Here is an 18,701-nt window from a genome sequence, read left to right on the forward strand (position 1 = left end):
ACGCATACGACCATCATTGGCACCAAGGCAGAAGCGACTCTCATCGCTGAAGACGACACGTCTCCATTCGTCCCTCCATTCACGCCTGTCGCGACACCACTGGAGGCGGGCTGCAAGATGTTGGGGCGTGAGCGGAAGACGGCCTAACGGTGTGCGGGCCCGTAGCCCAGCTTCATAGGGACGGTTGCGAATGGTCCTCGCCGATACCCCAGGAGCAACAGTGTCCCTAATTTGCTGGGAAGTGGCGGTGCGGTCCCCTACGGCACTACGTAGGATCCTACGGTCTTGGCGTGCATCCGTGCGTCGCTGCGGTCCGGTCCCAGGTCGACGGGCACGTGCACCTTCCGCCGACCACTGGCGACAACATCGATGTACTGTGGAGACCTCACGCCCCACGTGTTGAGCAATTCGGCGGTACGTCCACCCGGCCTCCCGCATGCCCACTATACGCCCTCGCTCAAAGTCCGTCAACTGCACATACGGTTCACGTCCACGCTGTCGCGGCATGCTACCAGTGTTAAAGACTGCGATGGAGCTCCGTATGCCACGGCAAACTGGCTGACACTGACGGCGGCGGTGCACAAATGCTGCGCAGCTAGCGCCATTCGACGGCCAACACCGCGGTTCCTGGTGTGTCCGCTGTGCAGTGCGTGTGATCATTGCTTGTACAGCCCTCTCGCAGTGTCCGGAGCAAGTATGGTGGGTCTGACACACCGGTGTCAATGTGTTCTTTTTTCCATTTCCAGGAGTGTATTTTGGGTTGAGAAGTAAAGGATATTATGTTCAAAGTTCGATTAGATTGATAACTTCAGCAGATAGCAAAATTGCGTTTTAAAAAATGTAGCATTAAGAATTTGAACTCGCTACGTTTCGGTTACAGTGCACCGCACTTACCGTTACACTACTAGCTGAACTTTAGCTACAGCACCTCCATAAGTCAGCAACAATTCCTCCAGAACTTGCGCAATCCATAGTGTTGTGAGATAATGCATATGACCAGATGAAGACTTCTGATAGACAGACAGTTCCAGCTTTTCTTTCGCACTGCACGACGTTTTCAACAAACAGATAGCGCAATAGAGTGGCTCAAGTGGAAAGGAACACTTCCTATTTAAATTTCTGCATCCTACACTGTTGGCGGTTCTGTGTAGGTGGCAGTTACGTGATTTTATTTCGGTGATTACAAAACAGAGACGAATGTATGGACTGGGTAACCGAGGCACCCAAGTAAAAGAATGTACTGAACATACTGCAAACAACTGCAGGGAGCCTGTGTGTCAGAATTCTCATCCAGTGAGGCGCAACGGCGTTACAGTAGAAAAATGAGCCACAGAGGAGAGGATTTGGTGGTCTGTTGGATTACTGATAGATTCATATACTTAGTGTCTGGGTTCGATTCCAACTTCTCCCAATGATTTTTGATAGGGAGAGACAGATTCTATTCTCTTCTGGTTATGCCAAGTGAAGAAGGTATAATGTCATTGTGGTCTGAAATTCACATTAAACATGATATTCCTTCCCTACCAAGTAGACATTAGGCTGAACCAGAAAGTCAGGAGTGGCGACATGTAGAAGCTCTATCACTAGTAACCTTTCTTATACTAGTTATTTATTTCTAATGACGAAACAAACGCTATGTAGGGTCACAGAACACTTATTCCACCTTTTATTTGAGCTTCTGTATGTCGATAAAATTGGTTCTGAACGGGGAATTCAACTCAGACCGCCTCTAACGCGGAATTGGAACCCTTCGTGACAATACAGCTCGACTACAATTTGTTGTTTGTTCAAAACTGCAGATTCCTCAACATCTCCACATATTGCGCGTGAATGGGTTCGAATCCTGCCCCGGCACTGAAGATTTCATTACGTGTTATCAATCTCTAGCATGAGAAGACCTATCTGCTGGTGGATAATAATTCTGATTTCTAATGTATTTTCATTCATTGTCAACACTAACGATATCAGACGTTTTTGACTCCAAGTGAGACACAGAACTATTTGCGAGATCACTGGAAGTTCAAGGGTGTTATTTAAAGCTGCTGGTGGAGAAAAATTCGGTAGCTGACGTCTCTTTGCGTGTAGTCAACAACGACATGTGTGGGGTTCGATTACCAGTCAGCATTTAACTCTTCGTCATATTATTTCTAGTTCAAACATGCTCACATGTCTCTGCTGGTGTAACAAACCCATATTTAACGTTCGTTTTCTCTAGAATATAACAGCGATAGGTGCCGGGTTGGAGTCCTGGGAAGCAAAAAATTAATGTTTCGTCTTGTCATTTCAGTTAAAACATTGCTAATACCGAGAAAATCCGATATGTCACAGTTGATTGTGCTTGGATAACAATCCGATTAGGTTCTGGATTCGAATCCCTGTCCAACACAAACCTTTACCTCACAGCATTACAAGTAAGTTACTTGTGAAGAAGCAATATTTAACATCTCTCGTAGTTCGTTAACAGGGACAATAGATGCTGGGTAGGAACTCGCGTCCATTAAAAATGTTTACGTTATGTAATTTAAAGTTGATATTTTCTAACTGATACTGTCTAAAATCGAGGTATATCACACTCTGTATGCCTAGTCAGGAATGACTGTTAGTTTCCGTCAGTCACGAAATCTTTGCTTAGTCTGCATGACCCGGGTTTGAATCCATATGCAGAACGAGACGGTTTGTCGTGTCATTTGAAGTTCATACATATTCTCAACTAACAGCTCGTGAAAAACTTAAATTTTTAATGTAATGTCATTTTGTGTTAAATAATAAGTACGGTATGTTACTTTGAAGAGGAAAACATGAATACGACGAACTTACTACGTGCATTACCTATCTGACGTAATAATGATAGTGGTAACATTTCAGGCATGTCATTTATTGTAATAAATGTGAGCTTACAAGCCTTAAGGACAGTCTTATCTGTGATAAGGTGTTCCCTGATATTTGTAGTATCGTGGTATTACTTTACATATTGAGTTATTGCGATACAGAGCAGTGTTTTCTAGGTGATTTGTTGGAAACATTTTCAATAGTCAAACGACTGTACCGAGGAGCGAATAGAGGACCTGCTAGACAGCTACGTTATGAGGGTTGTATGCGAATCACGCGAAATGCAATTGAGGTCGTTCGGATACTTTTGAGCATGACTGTACCTTTCATACTTCTAGATATAAAACGCATTAGAGAAAGAGGACGTATAGCTAGTTAATACTGCCCCTGCAACCACTGTGATATCTGACCTTACGATTTTAATAGCAGTTGTCACATTCTACCTGCCATTAGCATACTGCCCAGTTCTTCATGTTGCATTAGTGGGATGTTGCCAGTCAGAATGGGCAGCAGCCTCTCATGATGATGAGTGAAAATGTAATGCTTTCAAACAATAAATTACGTGTATTAGGTGAGAACTTCTCACATCTATAACACAATATTAACAGGCAAACAGTGCTATTAGACTCCCACACTGTATGTGTTGGCGACTACCCAAAAACAGTTTACAAACGATTCAAATGGCTCTAAGCACCATGGGACATAACATCTGAGGTCATCAGTCCCCTAGACTTAGATCTACTTAAACCTAACTAACCTAAGGATATCACACACATCCATGCCCGATGTAGGATTCGAACCTGCTACCATAGCAGCCGTGTGGTTCCGGACTGAAGCGCCTGGAATCGCTCGGCCGGCCAACAGTTTACATACATAGCACCCAGAATATTGAGGAGTGCATTCACTTTTAGGAATCAGCTGTTAGAAACGTAATGTGTGCTCGCTCAGCCATTCAGAGTGCTGCAAATGAGCTTCCTGCATGGTATGAGTATGTGTATAGTAGACTTTTAGCAAAATTGTCATAAGCTCTTACAGAACTCGCACTCCAGAATGCCTCAGAGAACATTTTTGAAAAGAATTTTGATGAGTGTTGGGGCTATGTATGCAATATGTATGCGACATAGTCATAATATATAGTGTGTTCACTTTAACTGAAGACGTTGGAATATGTCGAAAACTACACACTGAATAAAAAAAAGAGCTATAATTCCAATTTGTTTGTCTTGGAGAGGGACGTCTAACAAGTCTAACAATACCGCACTATACCCAACACCCAGTACATGCGTGGGTGACAGGGGCAGCTTTGAAATCTTCAATGGAACCTCTGTTTTTTTATTGCAGATTACGATTCTATAGGAAAATCTACATATGCTTTTTCTGAAGAATTTTCTTCGTTTAGTCACAGATGGCGCTGTAATCAGAGGAACAGAAATGGATACACAATCGTAATTTACGACATTCTAGTCATTGGCCCTTGAATATTCAGTGGCTCTTGGGACCTCACGTACCTGCTGTGAGGGTAGGACGGGCCATCTGCAATGTTGCATTCATATCGAACAGGGGACTACTGAATGTGCCACCTTGTCCTTGAAATGAAATACAGCTTATGATAACAGGCAGTACATTGCCACCAGAGCTCATGCATCATGCAGACATAGAATGGACAGCGGCTCTAAACATCACAATAGTTGTGCAGTGTTTACTGCCTGCACACTTACCTATCATTTGGAGAAAAGACGTGCAAGTGGACAATGAATGGTGCAACCACAGAATGAAAAATTAAAATGTTCCTGATTTACAAAGAGTATAGGAGAAATGCTGAGGCTGCTGTTGCCTTTGTACACTGAGCGTTTTCCAGAGAAAACTCGCTCTCGTTCATTCTTTTACCAGGTTGTGAATGCCTTCTCATCTGATGGCAGTGTAAAGACTGGCAAAAGGAAATGAAGCAAACGTGTTACAGGAGGAGCTAATGAAATAGCTTTGCTAGCGGCAGTGCACCACAACCCACGCACATGCACCCAGCAGTTACACCACGATTCTGGTATGTCTGTAGGTAGTATTGTCATAAAACTGCATCGTCATACATGTCTTCCATACCATGTTTCACTGTATCAATAACATCATGGCGCCCGTTTTCATAACCAGGCAGTGTTTTGCGAATGGGCATATCAACAAATGTTCTTTGCCGACATACTCTTTATCCGATGAGTCTACATTCAAAAACCATGGTAGCGTTAACTGGCACAACATGCATTTCTGGAGTGTAGACGGTCCCAACTGGTTACAGCAAGTTGTCCATCAACGTCCTTCGTTGGTTAACGTATGGTGTGATATAATGGGGGACAAATTCGTAATGGGGTTTCCAATTAGAAGTTACGAAATGTTCGTCTGTCATGTCCTCGCAGCATGTAGGTGGGGTCCCACAAGCCATTGGATATTCAAGGGCCATTGAATAGCATGTCATAAATTACGACTGTGTACTCATTTCTATTCCTCCAATTACGGCGCCATCTGTGGCGAAACGAAGAACATGCTTCAGACCAAACTTATGTAGCTTCCTGGCAGATTAAAACTGTGTGCCAGACCGTGACTCGAGCCTGGGACCTTTGCCTTTCGAGGGCAAGGGCTCTACCTACTGAGCTACCCAAGCACGACTCCCAACCCGTCCTCACAGCTTCAATTCTGCCAGTACCTCGTCTCCTACCTTCCAAACTTCACAGAAGCGAAAGGCAAAGATCCCGAGTTCGAGTCTCGGTACGGCACACAGTTTTAATCTATCAGGAAGTTTCTTATCAGTGTACACTCAGCTGCAGAGCGAAATTCTCATTCTGAAAACTTGTCTAGATTCTACCATAGAATCATAAACTGCAATAAGAAATGGGGGTTCGCACTGAAGATTTCAAAGTAGCCCCTAACCACCTATGCATGGCGTGGGGTAGGGGGTCGAGTGTGTATCAGTGGATGTTCCTCTTTGAAACAAAAATTCGAATTATAACTGTTTTGATCTGACGTGTAATTTTCGAAATATTTCAATGTCTTCAGTGAAATTGTACATTCTCCATGCTTCTGTATATTAACACACCAGTTTCATTATCTTGGCGTGGACATGTCGATGCCTGTTCCAGGGTCAACATCTCAGATCACGCCAAGATAATGAAATTGGCGTGTTAATATACAGAAGCAGGGAGAATGTTGACGTAATGTAATTATATGCCATACAACAGCAACTGAGAAGACATCTAAACCAGACTTGGGCCATTTATTACATAATCATCAATACACACTTCTGGAAAAAAATATAAGTATACCTATAATGTCTTCATAGATTTTGATTCGATGAGAGCGTATGCTACCTGTGGGACAGTAGGTGTACTGATAATGGTAAACGTAGTCTGCCAACAGACAGCGTAGTATCATAGCTACCAGAGAGCCATATGCGTCTCCCTTTAATAGGGAATGCTCACAGCCAGGGGACTCAGTGTTATATGAACATGTGAAGCAAGCAGGCAACCATTTCAGGGAGGTGCGTTCGTTCTTCCTACAGGGCAACTGAGCGAGTTTGAAAGCTGTTAGATTGTAGCTTTACGAGTGGTGGGATGGTCGTTTTGGAGAACTGCCACACAAGTTAGATGTGCTTTGTCATTTGTGCAACAGTGCTGGTATTAGCGGCCTTGTGAACATTCTCACATCTGTAGATAAGGTTCTGGATGTCCACACAGCCGACCAGGGTCGTCATAAGGGCAGCAGTGACAGGTTGTACAGCTACCACGGCACAGATAAGTTGGCTAGTGAACACGTATGTTTCAAAACTACTTATTAGCTGTGGAACACACCTCTGGCCCGTCTTCCATTCAAGCCACAGCACTGACGTGCACAGATAAGTTGGCTAGTGAACACGTATGTTTCAAAACCACTTATTAGCTGTGGAACACACCTCTGGCCCGTCTTCCACTCAAGCCACAGCACTGACGTGCACAGATCGACTAGTGCCGTCAAAGGATCGCTTGGAAGATGGAATGGCCCTCTGTGGCCTTCAGCGATGAAAGCAGATTCTGCCTGCGTGCAAGTGATGTTCGTTTGCACATACGAAGTAGACCTGGTTTGTGTCGTCTCATATTGTGCATACCTTCAAGACGTACTGGTCCCGCCCCAGGGCTTATGATCTGGGGTGTGATAACCTACAACTCTCGTCCACCTCCAGTGTTTCTGGAGGTGTTCGGTACGTGCAGAATGTTGTTAAGCCTGTTCTTTCCCCATTCTTGCAACAGGAAAATGATGTGTTGTTCTAATAGCATAAAGCTCGTCCACGCTCTGACCGTGAAACTCAATGTGCTCTGTAAGACGTGCAGCAGTTTCCTTGGCCAGAACAATATCTGGACTTGCCCCAATGAAACACATGTGGGGTACGATGGGACGTGGGACGAGAAGTGACTTCTGTAATTCCTCAAGCAGCAACTCTTACAGAACTATATGGACAGGTCGCGCAGGTCGGCATAACGTATCACAGGTCAGTAATCTCCATCTGTATGGTTGACTGAATGCCAGAGACAGATCCTGTACTGTCGCCCATTGAGGCTAAATCACATACTGATGTAGGTTTTTCAGAACGGGTCGACACCTACTACCTCAGAAACACTTGTGCTATTGGTCTTTGGATGTGATCATTTCATATACTCCATACACACTGTTGCAACAATAAATCTTGAAAGAATTGGAAACCTCTAAAACTGTGTACTAATTTTTTGTCGCAATGTATATTAGAACCTGCTCATGTTTCTTTATCAGAGTCATTTGATGGCTGTGAATGGAATCTGGTAGCTATACGGTTCTGTATTCCTTCCCTGTCAGAAAGGGGTGAGTGGCACTGACAAAAAAAATTATTTTCAGAGAATTATTTGCATCTGTACAAGCATTTTCATCATGTAAAAAAATTACGGTAAATATTGACACTTAGCAAAAGAGGCTATGTACCAGCTCTCAACAGCCCCCCTAGCGACGTCACATTGTTTGCAACCTTACTGTAACATTGCTGCAAGCTTGCTGCAACATGAAGCAGACACTGCGTACATAAATGTAATGTGCTCACATTCAGTGCCAGATGGCCTCTGATAGAGTTGAATCACAGCAGTGCGATGGCCTTCCCTAGTACAACACGTAAGTACCATGTCATCTCTGACATTCTACATGTGCAGACATGCGACTGTCGGCAAGTCTGTCTTCTGGCAGCTGCAGTCCAACAAGTCGGTGTGAAGAGGAGAAAAATTGAGCAGTGTTAAACCACATAAATTGTAAAAGTACTCAAATGATTTGTTAAAATAACGCACTGGGATGGGATATCGTGTAACCTTTTGTTAAATAATTTGCTGTCACAGTTGTTCATCATCATCATATTCACATACACACCACATGATGTGTGTGTGTGTGTGTGTGTGTGTGTGTGTGTGTGTGTGTGTGTGTGTTGCTTCACATACACACACACACACATGCATACACACATTCACACGCACGCACACACACACACACACACACACACACACACACACACACACTGACAAGGACACGGCGTGCAACAGTGTGGTACATTGCTTTGTGATATCTGATATGTTGGCAGGAGATACAGACAGAAAGAGAGAGAGAGAGAGAGAGAGAGAGAGAGAGAGAGAGAGAGAGAGAGAGAGAGATAGATAGATAAGGCCAGTCATTGCAAATCTTCCAGCTGTCACATTATCTTTATTCTACGTCGCGCTGGACACAGGAAAAAATTATCAACATCGTGCTTCCATGCAAACCACATAAAACTGTCAATGGAATGTGTTGCGGTCTTCGCTCTTACAAACAAAAGAAAAACAATGATTTGAAATTGCTTCATATTTAGTATAGTCTGATATTCACTTAATCGAAATGTTTCTTGATGACTGGGCCTGCAGTCAAATAGATGTCTTGAAAGGACATTGTAAGTATGGTTCCAGTATCACTGCTTAAAACATATATTGATTATTACGACAGCTGCTTCGGAAGATTTCCATTACCAAGTAAGCGTCCGTGGTCCTGACGTATATATAACATCTGGTGTGACTGTATTTGTTGACTGTTCTCGTTATATTTCACGTGAAATTATAAAATGTTGATTTCACGTTGATTTTGTACTGTTTTATACAGTATGGTGTAATATTTTAATAAAATATTTACTATGTAAATGTAAAACATTTATAGAGTGAACTGTCAAACATTACATGAAATACCTACAATATTATACCAAAATATTACGCCACACTATACAAAACAGTAAAAAATCGATGTGAAATCGATAGTTCAGAATTTCATGTGAAGTGCAACGAGAACAGTCACCGGATTCAGTAACACCAGATGTTACACATATTTGTCAGGACAATGCAGACGTACTTGAAAATGGAAATCTTCCGAAACAGCTCGTAACGGTCAATGTTTTAAGCACTGATACTGAAACCTTACTCACAGTATAATCGAAATTTATTAACAGAAACCATTAAAACACGTAGAATGGTTAGTACTCCAGCATGGCAACAACGCAATACAACATAAAACAATCTATCCCGATCAACTATGTGTCATCCAGCTTTTTATGTAAAATTGCTACTAATTAACCCCCAGCGACGTGATCGCAACCTTACTGTAACCTTGCTGCAATATTGCTGCCACTTTACTCAAAGTTTCTGCAACCTTGCTGCAACGAAAGGTATATAGCCTCGTTTATCACATAGTCATCAATACACATTACAGCCTGCTGGCGTTGCTTCGCCAGTGACGTTTGCTGGTTGTGAATACAGTCTAACAGCTGCATTTTACCAGATACACCTTTTTTGTGAGTGGAACGATTAAAAAAAAAGCCTCTCATGTTTTCAGAGCAACATTTACGTCTATAAAAAGCATCTGAATTACGAAAAACAAATTGTAGCTATCCTGGTGATCAAAACCATAATGTCGTGTACAAGCTTTTCTTTTAAACTTTGCATACACTGCTGCTAAAAGAAAGGTACATATACTAACAGTTATCGATAAATCGCTCACCATGTCCTGCGAGATCTCTCAAAGGTATCCATGACGAACTGTATACGGTGTAATTGTGTGAAAAACTCATCGCAGCTTCCTGATGCGCAAATAATGCTGTTTAAGGTCAGGTACAGACAACCAAGGCCACCTGCGAATGTTTAGTGTGGGAACGACATCAGATCGTGCGTTTCATCTACTTGAGTTGTGGTATTAAAAAAACCGCTGTGTAGTGGCATTGGAGTAATATTATTCCTAGATAAGTGGAGACGTCTGTCTAGTGTCTGAACGCAGTATTATGATTTACTCCTTGGAAACACTGCTTCCCTCATTGCGACTAGGTGATCATAGTACCACAGTAGCAGACTCATCATGAACAAGTTAAGCTACACACATCAAAAAAAGTTTTGCATCACCCCAGTTCCCAGAACTCCTGAAATCAGACATGGCTGTAGACACTGTATCACAGACACAGTCACTTAGACTGTTCAGATATGTCACTAAACCCGCCCAAAGATGTAAACAACCATGCATGAGCAGCTCCTATTAGACGGAGAGGGTCCGACAGCCGATCATTTCCCGTCATTCCACTAGGAAGGAGGTACATCGCTCGTGTTGTCTGTAGTTCAACTATGCCTAGATGGTCAATACCGCGGTTCGATCGCGTCCGCATTGTTACTTTGTACCAGGAATGGCTCTCGACTAGAGAAGTGTCTAGGCGTCTCGGAGTGAACCAAAGCGATGTTTTTCGGACATGGAGGAGATACAGAGAGACAGGAACTGTCGAAGACATGCCTCCTTCAGGCCGCCCAAGGGTGACTACTGCAGTGAATGACCGCTACCTACGGTTTATGGTTTGGAGGAACCCTGACAGCAACGCCACCATGTCGCATAATGCTCTTCGTGCAGCCACAGGACATCGTGTTACGACTCAAACTGTGCGCAATAGGCTGCATGATGCGCAACTTCATTCCCGACGTCTATGGCGAGGTCCAACTCTGCTACCAGGACACCATGCAGCGCGATACAGATGGGTCCAACAACATGCCAAATGGACCGCTCAGGATTAGCATCACGTTTTCTTCACTGGTGAGTGTCGCATATGTCTTCAACCAGACAATCGTCGGATACTTGTTTGGAGGCAACCGGGTCAGGCTGAACACCTTAGACACACTGTCCAGTGACTGCAGCAAGGTGGAGGTTCCCTGATGTTTTGGGGTGGCAGTATGTGGGGCCGACGTACGCCGCTGGTGGTCATCGAAGGCGCCGTAACGGCTGTACGATACGTGAATGCCATCCTCCTACCGATAGTGCAACCATATCGGCAGCATATTGGAGAGACTTTAGTCTTCATGGATGACAATTCGCGGCCCCATCGTGCACATCTTGTGAATTACTTCCTTCAGGATAACGGCATCGCTCGACTAGAGTGGCCAGCATGTTCTCCAGACATGAATCCTACAGGAACGTGCCTGGGATAGATTGAAAAGAGCTGTTTATGGACGACGCGATCCACGAACCACTCTGAGGGATCTACGCCGAATCGCCGTTGAGGAGTGGGACAGTCCGGACCATCAGTGCATTGATGAACTTGTGGATGGTAGGCCACGACGAACACAGGCATGCATCAATGGAAGAGGACGTCCTGCTGGGTATTAAGTGCACCGGTGTGTACAGCAGTTTGGACCACGACCTCTGAAGGTCTCGCTGTATGGTGGTACAACGTGCAATATGTTGTTTTCACGAGCAATAAAATGGCGGTATTGATATTTATTTTCGTCTCTATTCCAATTTTCTGTACAGGTTTTAGAACTCTCGGAACCGAGGTGATGCAAAACTTTTTTTATGTGTGTATTTAACGAGAGACAGTGCACTCCTCATCTGCAGGACCACACTTCTAAGAATCTAATATATTCCAGTCATGCAACGAAATGTGCTCTAGACTGTCGGAACAGCCGCAAACTATATATTCATCGATTCTGTGAGAGAATATGAAGCAAATTGTTGCAGATGGTGCACAAAGCACCTCATCCATCAGATGTAACCATCGTTCAGCTGTGCCATTAATGCTGTGCATCAATATAAGGAGAAGAAGACATGCGTGATCTAAATGCAGGTATTGAAATACGATGTTATTGAAGTACCTTCATAAACCCTGTTATATATAAGAGTTTGTAAATGGAAAAAAAAAGAAAACCTACAAAGAAGTGTTGTGCTTCTTTTTACCGTAAAGTCTACTTTATACTAATGTAACTGAATAGACATCACAGTTACTGAAGTGATGAAGTAGCTCCTTCACAAGAGTCTTGTACCAGCCGTCAAGTCCTGCAATGATACCGGAAACGGGAGAAGAAGAGGAATGGTTCGCTACTTCCCAATAATACACGAGCGTTATTTGGAAGGTAAGGACTGATTACTTCTTAAGTGTAAATCATCACACTTTCTCAGAGAACTATTTTTATTTAGTTCCTTAAACGTTTCTCTATTTTTCTAAATAGCTTCTTATTTGGCTAAACATTTGGCATAACTTTCTACACTATTTAAGCCCAAATACCAGCTAATACCGGAGATTTCAAAGCATTTGTGGAGTTTCAGTCCCCAGCAAGAATAACAATAGTACATGTAGGGTGTCTGCGACCCTTTCAAGGTAGCCCAGAGTTGATTCCAGGAGGTTGAAGGGTGGAGGCAGAGCAGAATGCGAAGAGAGGGATGCAGAGGAATAGGCAAGAAGATGTAGTCACAGTTGTACACAAAGTCCCGTATTCATAAGATCAAGTTCATGAGGGGTGTTTATCAAGGATTTATTTTGTTTATATGTTTGTCTATGTATATGACTGTAGTGAATAAGCTATATTAGTGCTAAGAGCAAAATGCCACGGACCTTTGGAGGTGACGGAGTCCCACCTCTAACTGACAAACCAGGGACTCCTAAGATACGACTTGGCAAACAAATAGTAATGAGATGGGGAGCTGTTAATATCAATGGGGGCTACTCTGGGAAGAAGGTAGAGCTGGCAGAGGCTGCAAGTAAGATGGGGCTGGACGTTTTAGCTGTTAGTGACATTCGGGTAAGGGGTGAGAAAGAAGAGGAAGTGGGAGAATACAAGATCTACCTGTCAGGAGTCAAAACAGGAATAGCACAATGGGGTGTAGGGCTTTACATCAGGAAAGAAAAGGAACCCAGCGTAGTTGCAATAAGGTATGTAAACGAACGACTGATGTGGATAGATTTGACAGTGTCTAGCAAGAAAATTAGGATTGTGTCAGTATATTCGCATTGTGAAGGGACAGATCAAGATAAGATGGATAGTTTTTATGAGGCACTCAGTGATGTAGTTGTTAGAGTAAAGGACAAGGACAGTGTTCTGCTCATGGGTGATTTTAACGCCAGGATTGGAAATCGAACAGAAGGGTATGCAAAGGTTATGGGTAAATTTGGGGAGGATATGGAGGCCAACAGGAACGGGAAACAACTCTTGGATTTCTGTGCCAGTATGGGCTTAGTAATCATAAACTCTTTTTTTAAACATAAGAACATTCACCGGTATACTTGGGAAGGCAGGGGAACCAGATCTGTCATTGACTATATAATAACAGATCAGGAATTCAGGAAGGCTGTGAGGGACACACATGTATTCAGGGGATTCTTTGATGACACTGATCATTATTTAATCGGCAGTGAAATTGGGATTGTGAGGCCGAAAGTGCAGGAGGTCAGGTCCATATGTAGAAGGATAAGAGTGGAGAAACTTCAGGATAAGGAAATCAGGCACAAGTACATAACAGCGATCTCAGAAAGGTACCAGTTAGTTGAATGTAGTCAATTACAGTCATTGGAAAAGGAATGGACAAGGTACAGGGACACAGTACTAGAAGTGGCTAAAGAATGTCTTGGAACAGTAGTGTGTAAAAGTAGGATGAAGCAAACAGCTTGGTGGAATGATACAGTCAAGGCAGCCTGTAAAAGGAAAAAGAAGGCGTATCAAAAATGGCTACATACCAGAATCCAGGTAGACAGAAAAGTTATGTTGAAGAAAGAAACAAAGCCAAACAGATAATTGCAGCATCCAAGAAGAAATCGTGGGAAGACTTTGGAAACAGGTTGGAGACTATGGGTCAAGCTGCTGGAAAACCATTCTGGAGTGTAATTAGCAGTCTTCGAAAGGGAGGTAAGAAGGAAATGACAAGTATTTTGGACAGGTCAGGAAAACTGCTGGTGAATCCTGTGGATGCCTTGGGCAGATGGAGGGAATATTTTGAAGAGTTGCTCAATGTAGGTGAAAATGAGATCAGTAATGTTTCAGATTTCGAGGTAGAATGGGATAGGAATGATGATGGAAATAGGATCACATTTGAGGAAGTGGAAAAAATGGTCAATAGATTGCAGTGCAATAAAGCGGCTGGGGTGGATGAAATTAAGTCGGAACTCATCAAATACAGTGGAATGTCAGGTCTTAAATGGCTACACAGGATAATTGAAATGGCCTGGGAGTTGGGACAGGTTCCATCAGACTGGACAAAAGCAGTAATCACACCAATCTTTAAACATGGAAACAGAAAAGATTGTAACAACTCTTTTATCAGCGTTGTGGGTAAAATCTTCTCAGGTATTGTTGAAAGGAAAGTGCGAGTATTAGTTGAGGACCAATTGGATGAAAATCAGTGTGGGTTTAGGCCTCTTAGAGGTTGTCAGGACCAGATCTTTAGCTTGCGGCAAAAAATGGAGAAGTGTTATGAGTGGAACAGGGAATTGTATCTATGCTTTATAGATCTAGAAAAGGCATATGACCGGGTTCCTAGGAGGAAGTTATTGTCTGTTCTACAAGATTATGGAATAGGAGGCAAACTTTTGCAAGCAATTAAAGGTCTTTACATGGATAGTCAGGCAGCAGTTAGAGTTGACGGTAAATTGAGTTCATGGTTCAGAGTAGTTTCAGGGGTAAGACAAGGCTGCAACCTGTCTCCACTGTTGTTCATATCATTTATGGATCGTATGTTGAAAACAATAGACTGGCTGGGTGAGATTAAGATATGTGAACACAAAATAAGCAGTCTTGCATATGCGGATGACTTAGTTGTGATGGCAGATTCGATTGAAAGTTTGCAAAGTAATATTTCAGAGCTAGATCAGAAATGTAAGGACTATGGTATGAAGATTGGCATCTCCAAAACGAAAGTAATGTCAGTGGGAAAGAAATATAAACGGATTGAGTGCCAAATAGGAGGAACCAAGTTAGAACAGGTGGACGGTTTCAAGTACTTAGGATGCATATTCTCACAGGATGGCAACGTAGTGAAAGAACTGGAAGCCAGGTGTAGCAAAGCTAATGTAGTGAGCGCTCAGCTACGATCTACTCTCTTCTGCAAGAAGGAAGTCAGTACCAAGACTAAGTTATCTGTGCACCGTTCAATCTTTCGACTACCTTTCTTGTATGGGAGCGAAAGCTGGGTGCATTCAGGTTACCTTATCAACAAGGTTGAGGTTACGGATATGAAAGTAGCTAGGGTGATTACAGGTACTAGTAGATGGGAACAATGGCAGGAGGGTGTCCACAATGAGGAAATCAAAGAAAAACTGGGAATGAACTCAATAGATGTAGCAGTCAGGGCGAACAGGCTTAGATGGTTGGGTCATGTTACACGCATGGGAGAAGCAAGGTTACCCAAGAGACTCATGCATTCAGCAGTAGAGGGTAGGAAGAGTCGGGGCAGACCGAGTAGAAGGTACCTGGATTCGGTTAAGAATGATTTTGAAGTAATAGGTTTAACACCAGAAGAGGCACCAATGTTAGCACTGAATAGGGGATAATGGAGGAACTGTATAAGGGGGGCTATGCTCCAGACTGAACGCTGAAAGGCATAATCAGTCTTTGATGATGATGATAATGATATGGATGATGATGATGATATGCATGATGATGATATGGATGATGATGATGATATGGATGATGATGATGATATGGATGATGATGATGATATGCATGATGATGATGATATGCATGATGATGATGATATGCATGATGATGATGATATGCATGATGATGATGATATGCATGATGATGATGATATGCATGATGATGATGATATGCATGATGATGATGATATGCATGATGATGATGATATGCATGATGATGATGATATGCATGATGATGATGATATGCATGATGATGATGATATGCATGATGATGATGATATGCATGATGATGATGATATGCATGATGATGATGATATGCATGATGATGATGATATGCATGATGATGATGATATGCATGACGATGATGATATGCATGACGATGATGATATGCATGACGATGATGATATGCATGACGATGATGATATGCATGACGATGATGATATGCATGACGATGATGATATGCATGACGATGATGATATGCATGACGATGATGATATGCATGACGATGATGATATGCATGACGATGATGATATGCATGACGATGATGATATGCATGACGATGATGATATGCATGACGATGATGATATGCATGACGATGATGATATGCATGACGATGATGATATGCATGACGATGATGATATGCATGACGATGATGATATGCATGACGATGATGATATGCATGACGATGATGATATGCATGACGATGATGATATGCATGACAATGATGATATGCATGACAATGATGATATGCATGACAATGATGATATGCATGACGATGATGATATGCATGACGATGATGATATGCATGACGATGATGATATGCATGACGATGATGATATGCATGACGATGATGATATGCATGACGATGATGATATGCATGACGATGATGATATGCATGACGATGATGATATGCATGACGATGATATGCATGACGATGATATGCATGACGATGATATGCATGACGATGATATGCATGACGATGATATGCATGACGATGATATGCATGATATGCATGACGATGATATGCATGACGATGATATGCATGACGATGATATGCATGACGATGATATGCATGACGATGATATGCATGACGATGATATGCATGACGATGATATGCATGATGATGATATGCATGATGATGATATGGATGATGATGATATGGATGATGATGATATGGATGATGATGATATGGATGATGATGATATGGATGATGATGATATGGATGATGATGATATGGATGATGATGATATGGATGATGATGATATGGATGATGATGATATGGATGATGATGATGATATGGATGATGATGATGATATGGATGATGATGATGATATGGATGATGATGATGATATGGATGATGATGATGATATGGATGATGATGATGATATGGATGATGATGATGATATGGATGATGATGATATGGATGATGATGATGATGATGATATGGATGTTGATGATGATATGGATGATGATGATGATATGGATGATGATGATGATATGGATGATGATGATGATATGGATGATGATGATGATATGGATGATGATGATGATATGGATGATGATGATGATATGGATGATGATGATGATGATATAGATGATGATGATATAGATGATGAGTGCTAAGATTTTTTATTTTAGTTATTTGAGAATCGGCTTGCTATTGGCAGCAGCCTCCTGAAGAGGGAGGAGGGGTGGTATTTGTCCAGGAATGCAAATCGTTGTAGTATTGCATTTCGTCACTTGGACTGGGGCAGAGGAAGCAGGAACGCTGTTCTCGATGCAAGAGGATGTGATAGTGTCAGCCATCAGTGGGTGCTGAAGATTGTTTCTAATGCATGGGAAATTTGGAATGAGGTGAGGAGGTTGGAAGAAGTGTACGATGGACTTCGGCAAAGTGCGCCAAGAGCATGGGGGTACTCAATGAAGTGATATGGGAGTGTGAGAAACTGCGTAGACCCTACAAGCAACTATGAGAACAAATGTGTAGTTTGGCGACCCAGCCGTTGTTCGAAAAATTATTAGTCTTTGATAATAATAAGGCGATGTAGTATGGAAGCAACCTAGAGCATTGTACTAACAGCCACGAATCATAGCCACAGGTGTGATGACAAATGTATTACAATAACAGACACGTCAGTCGACTGTGCAGTGAGGATAGATGAGCTCAGCTGTAGACTGTACTCTACAGCCATAACCGTGTATCAAGTGTAGTGGTGTCACCACAACAGTGCAAGCCTCTTGTTATGACGACATGGCTAGGTGGCTGTGTTTTAGTAAAACGAATGGACATTGGAGGCATAAAAGAAGTCTGGATTTTAAGGCAGGGATCACTTTTTATCGCCAGACGTCAGTAGTACCACCTCCATGGAAGAGTGATGCCAGTCAGTGAGACGACTTGGCCCCACCAGCTGCAGCCATGGGTTCAAGACCCCGCTATGCCTGCCATCTGCATGAAGTCCTTAATGGGACAGTGTGTCACTCCTACTCATCTGCCGCCGCCACCTGCCTTTCTAGTGAGTTTTGGCGCCACAACGAAAACCGTCATCCGACTACTGTCTGAGGGTAGTGAGTCAAGCCCCACACATAGATGTCTCCCACATTCTGTAGAGGAAATGCGAGTGGGGCGAGCGGCCACCAGGCCAACATACTGCTGATGGAAGCAGCGCACATCAGTCTCCTCATGCCACCAACATGGCTGTGTGCCGAGCCAAGGGGCCATCTCTTGAGTGAGGCACAATCGCAGGACATCACGATGCGCCTTGACGTCAAGGCCCATGGCCTACAGAGGCTGCTGGCCTCCGCAGCATGAGGTTCCAGCCAAGTGAGCACCAGGAGGATGCTGCCACCCACTCATTAGCCCCAGCCAGAGTTAGTGTCCAGATGTGTGCCTGCCCCTCTATGCCATACACCAAGGTCAATTAAGTTCTTTTTT

The 18,701-nt window shown here is 43.0% G+C and overlaps 2 protein-coding genes across 2 annotated transcripts; one reads left to right on the top strand and one right to left on the bottom strand.

Moving 5' to 3' along the window:
• Positions 1–3,326: 3,326 nt before the first annotated feature.
• On the bottom strand, positions 3,327–16,873 carry LOC126176196 (uncharacterized). The gene is made up of 2 exons (XM_049923340.1): positions 16,125–16,873; positions 3,327–3,417 (listed from the first exon to the last, which is right to left on the bottom strand). Exons 1-2 carry the CDS (start codon positions 16,871–16,873, stop codon positions 3,327–3,329), a joined length of 840 nt encoding a protein of 279 aa, XP_049779297.1.
• Positions 16,874–16,942: 69 nt separating this feature from the next.
• LOC126176198 (prostatic spermine-binding protein-like) lies at positions 16,943–17,392 on the top strand. The gene has a single exon (XM_049923341.1). It carries the CDS (start codon positions 16,943–16,945, stop codon positions 17,390–17,392), a length of 450 nt encoding a protein of 149 aa, XP_049779298.1.
• The last annotated feature ends 1,309 nt before the right edge of the window (positions 17,393–18,701 follow it).

This window comes from Schistocerca cancellata, chromosome 3 (assembly GCF_023864275.1).
Source record: "Schistocerca cancellata isolate TAMUIC-IGC-003103 chromosome 3, iqSchCanc2.1, whole genome shotgun sequence".
Taxonomy (NCBI): domain Eukaryota; kingdom Metazoa; phylum Arthropoda; class Insecta; order Orthoptera; family Acrididae; genus Schistocerca; species Schistocerca cancellata.

Bases quoted from the DNA above. Each gene is read 5' to 3' on its own strand.
- LOC126176196 (XM_049923340.1), bottom strand. From the start codon at position 16,873: ATGCATATCATCGTCATGCATATCATCGTCATGCATATCATCGTCATG. The intron at 3,418-16,124 runs GCATATCATCAT...ATTGTGTTATAG, and splicing joins ATGCATATCATCATCGTCAT to ATGTGAGAAGTTCTCACCTA.
- LOC126176198 (XM_049923341.1), top strand. From the start codon at position 16,943: ATGGATGATGATGATATGGATGATGATGATATGGATGATGATGATATG.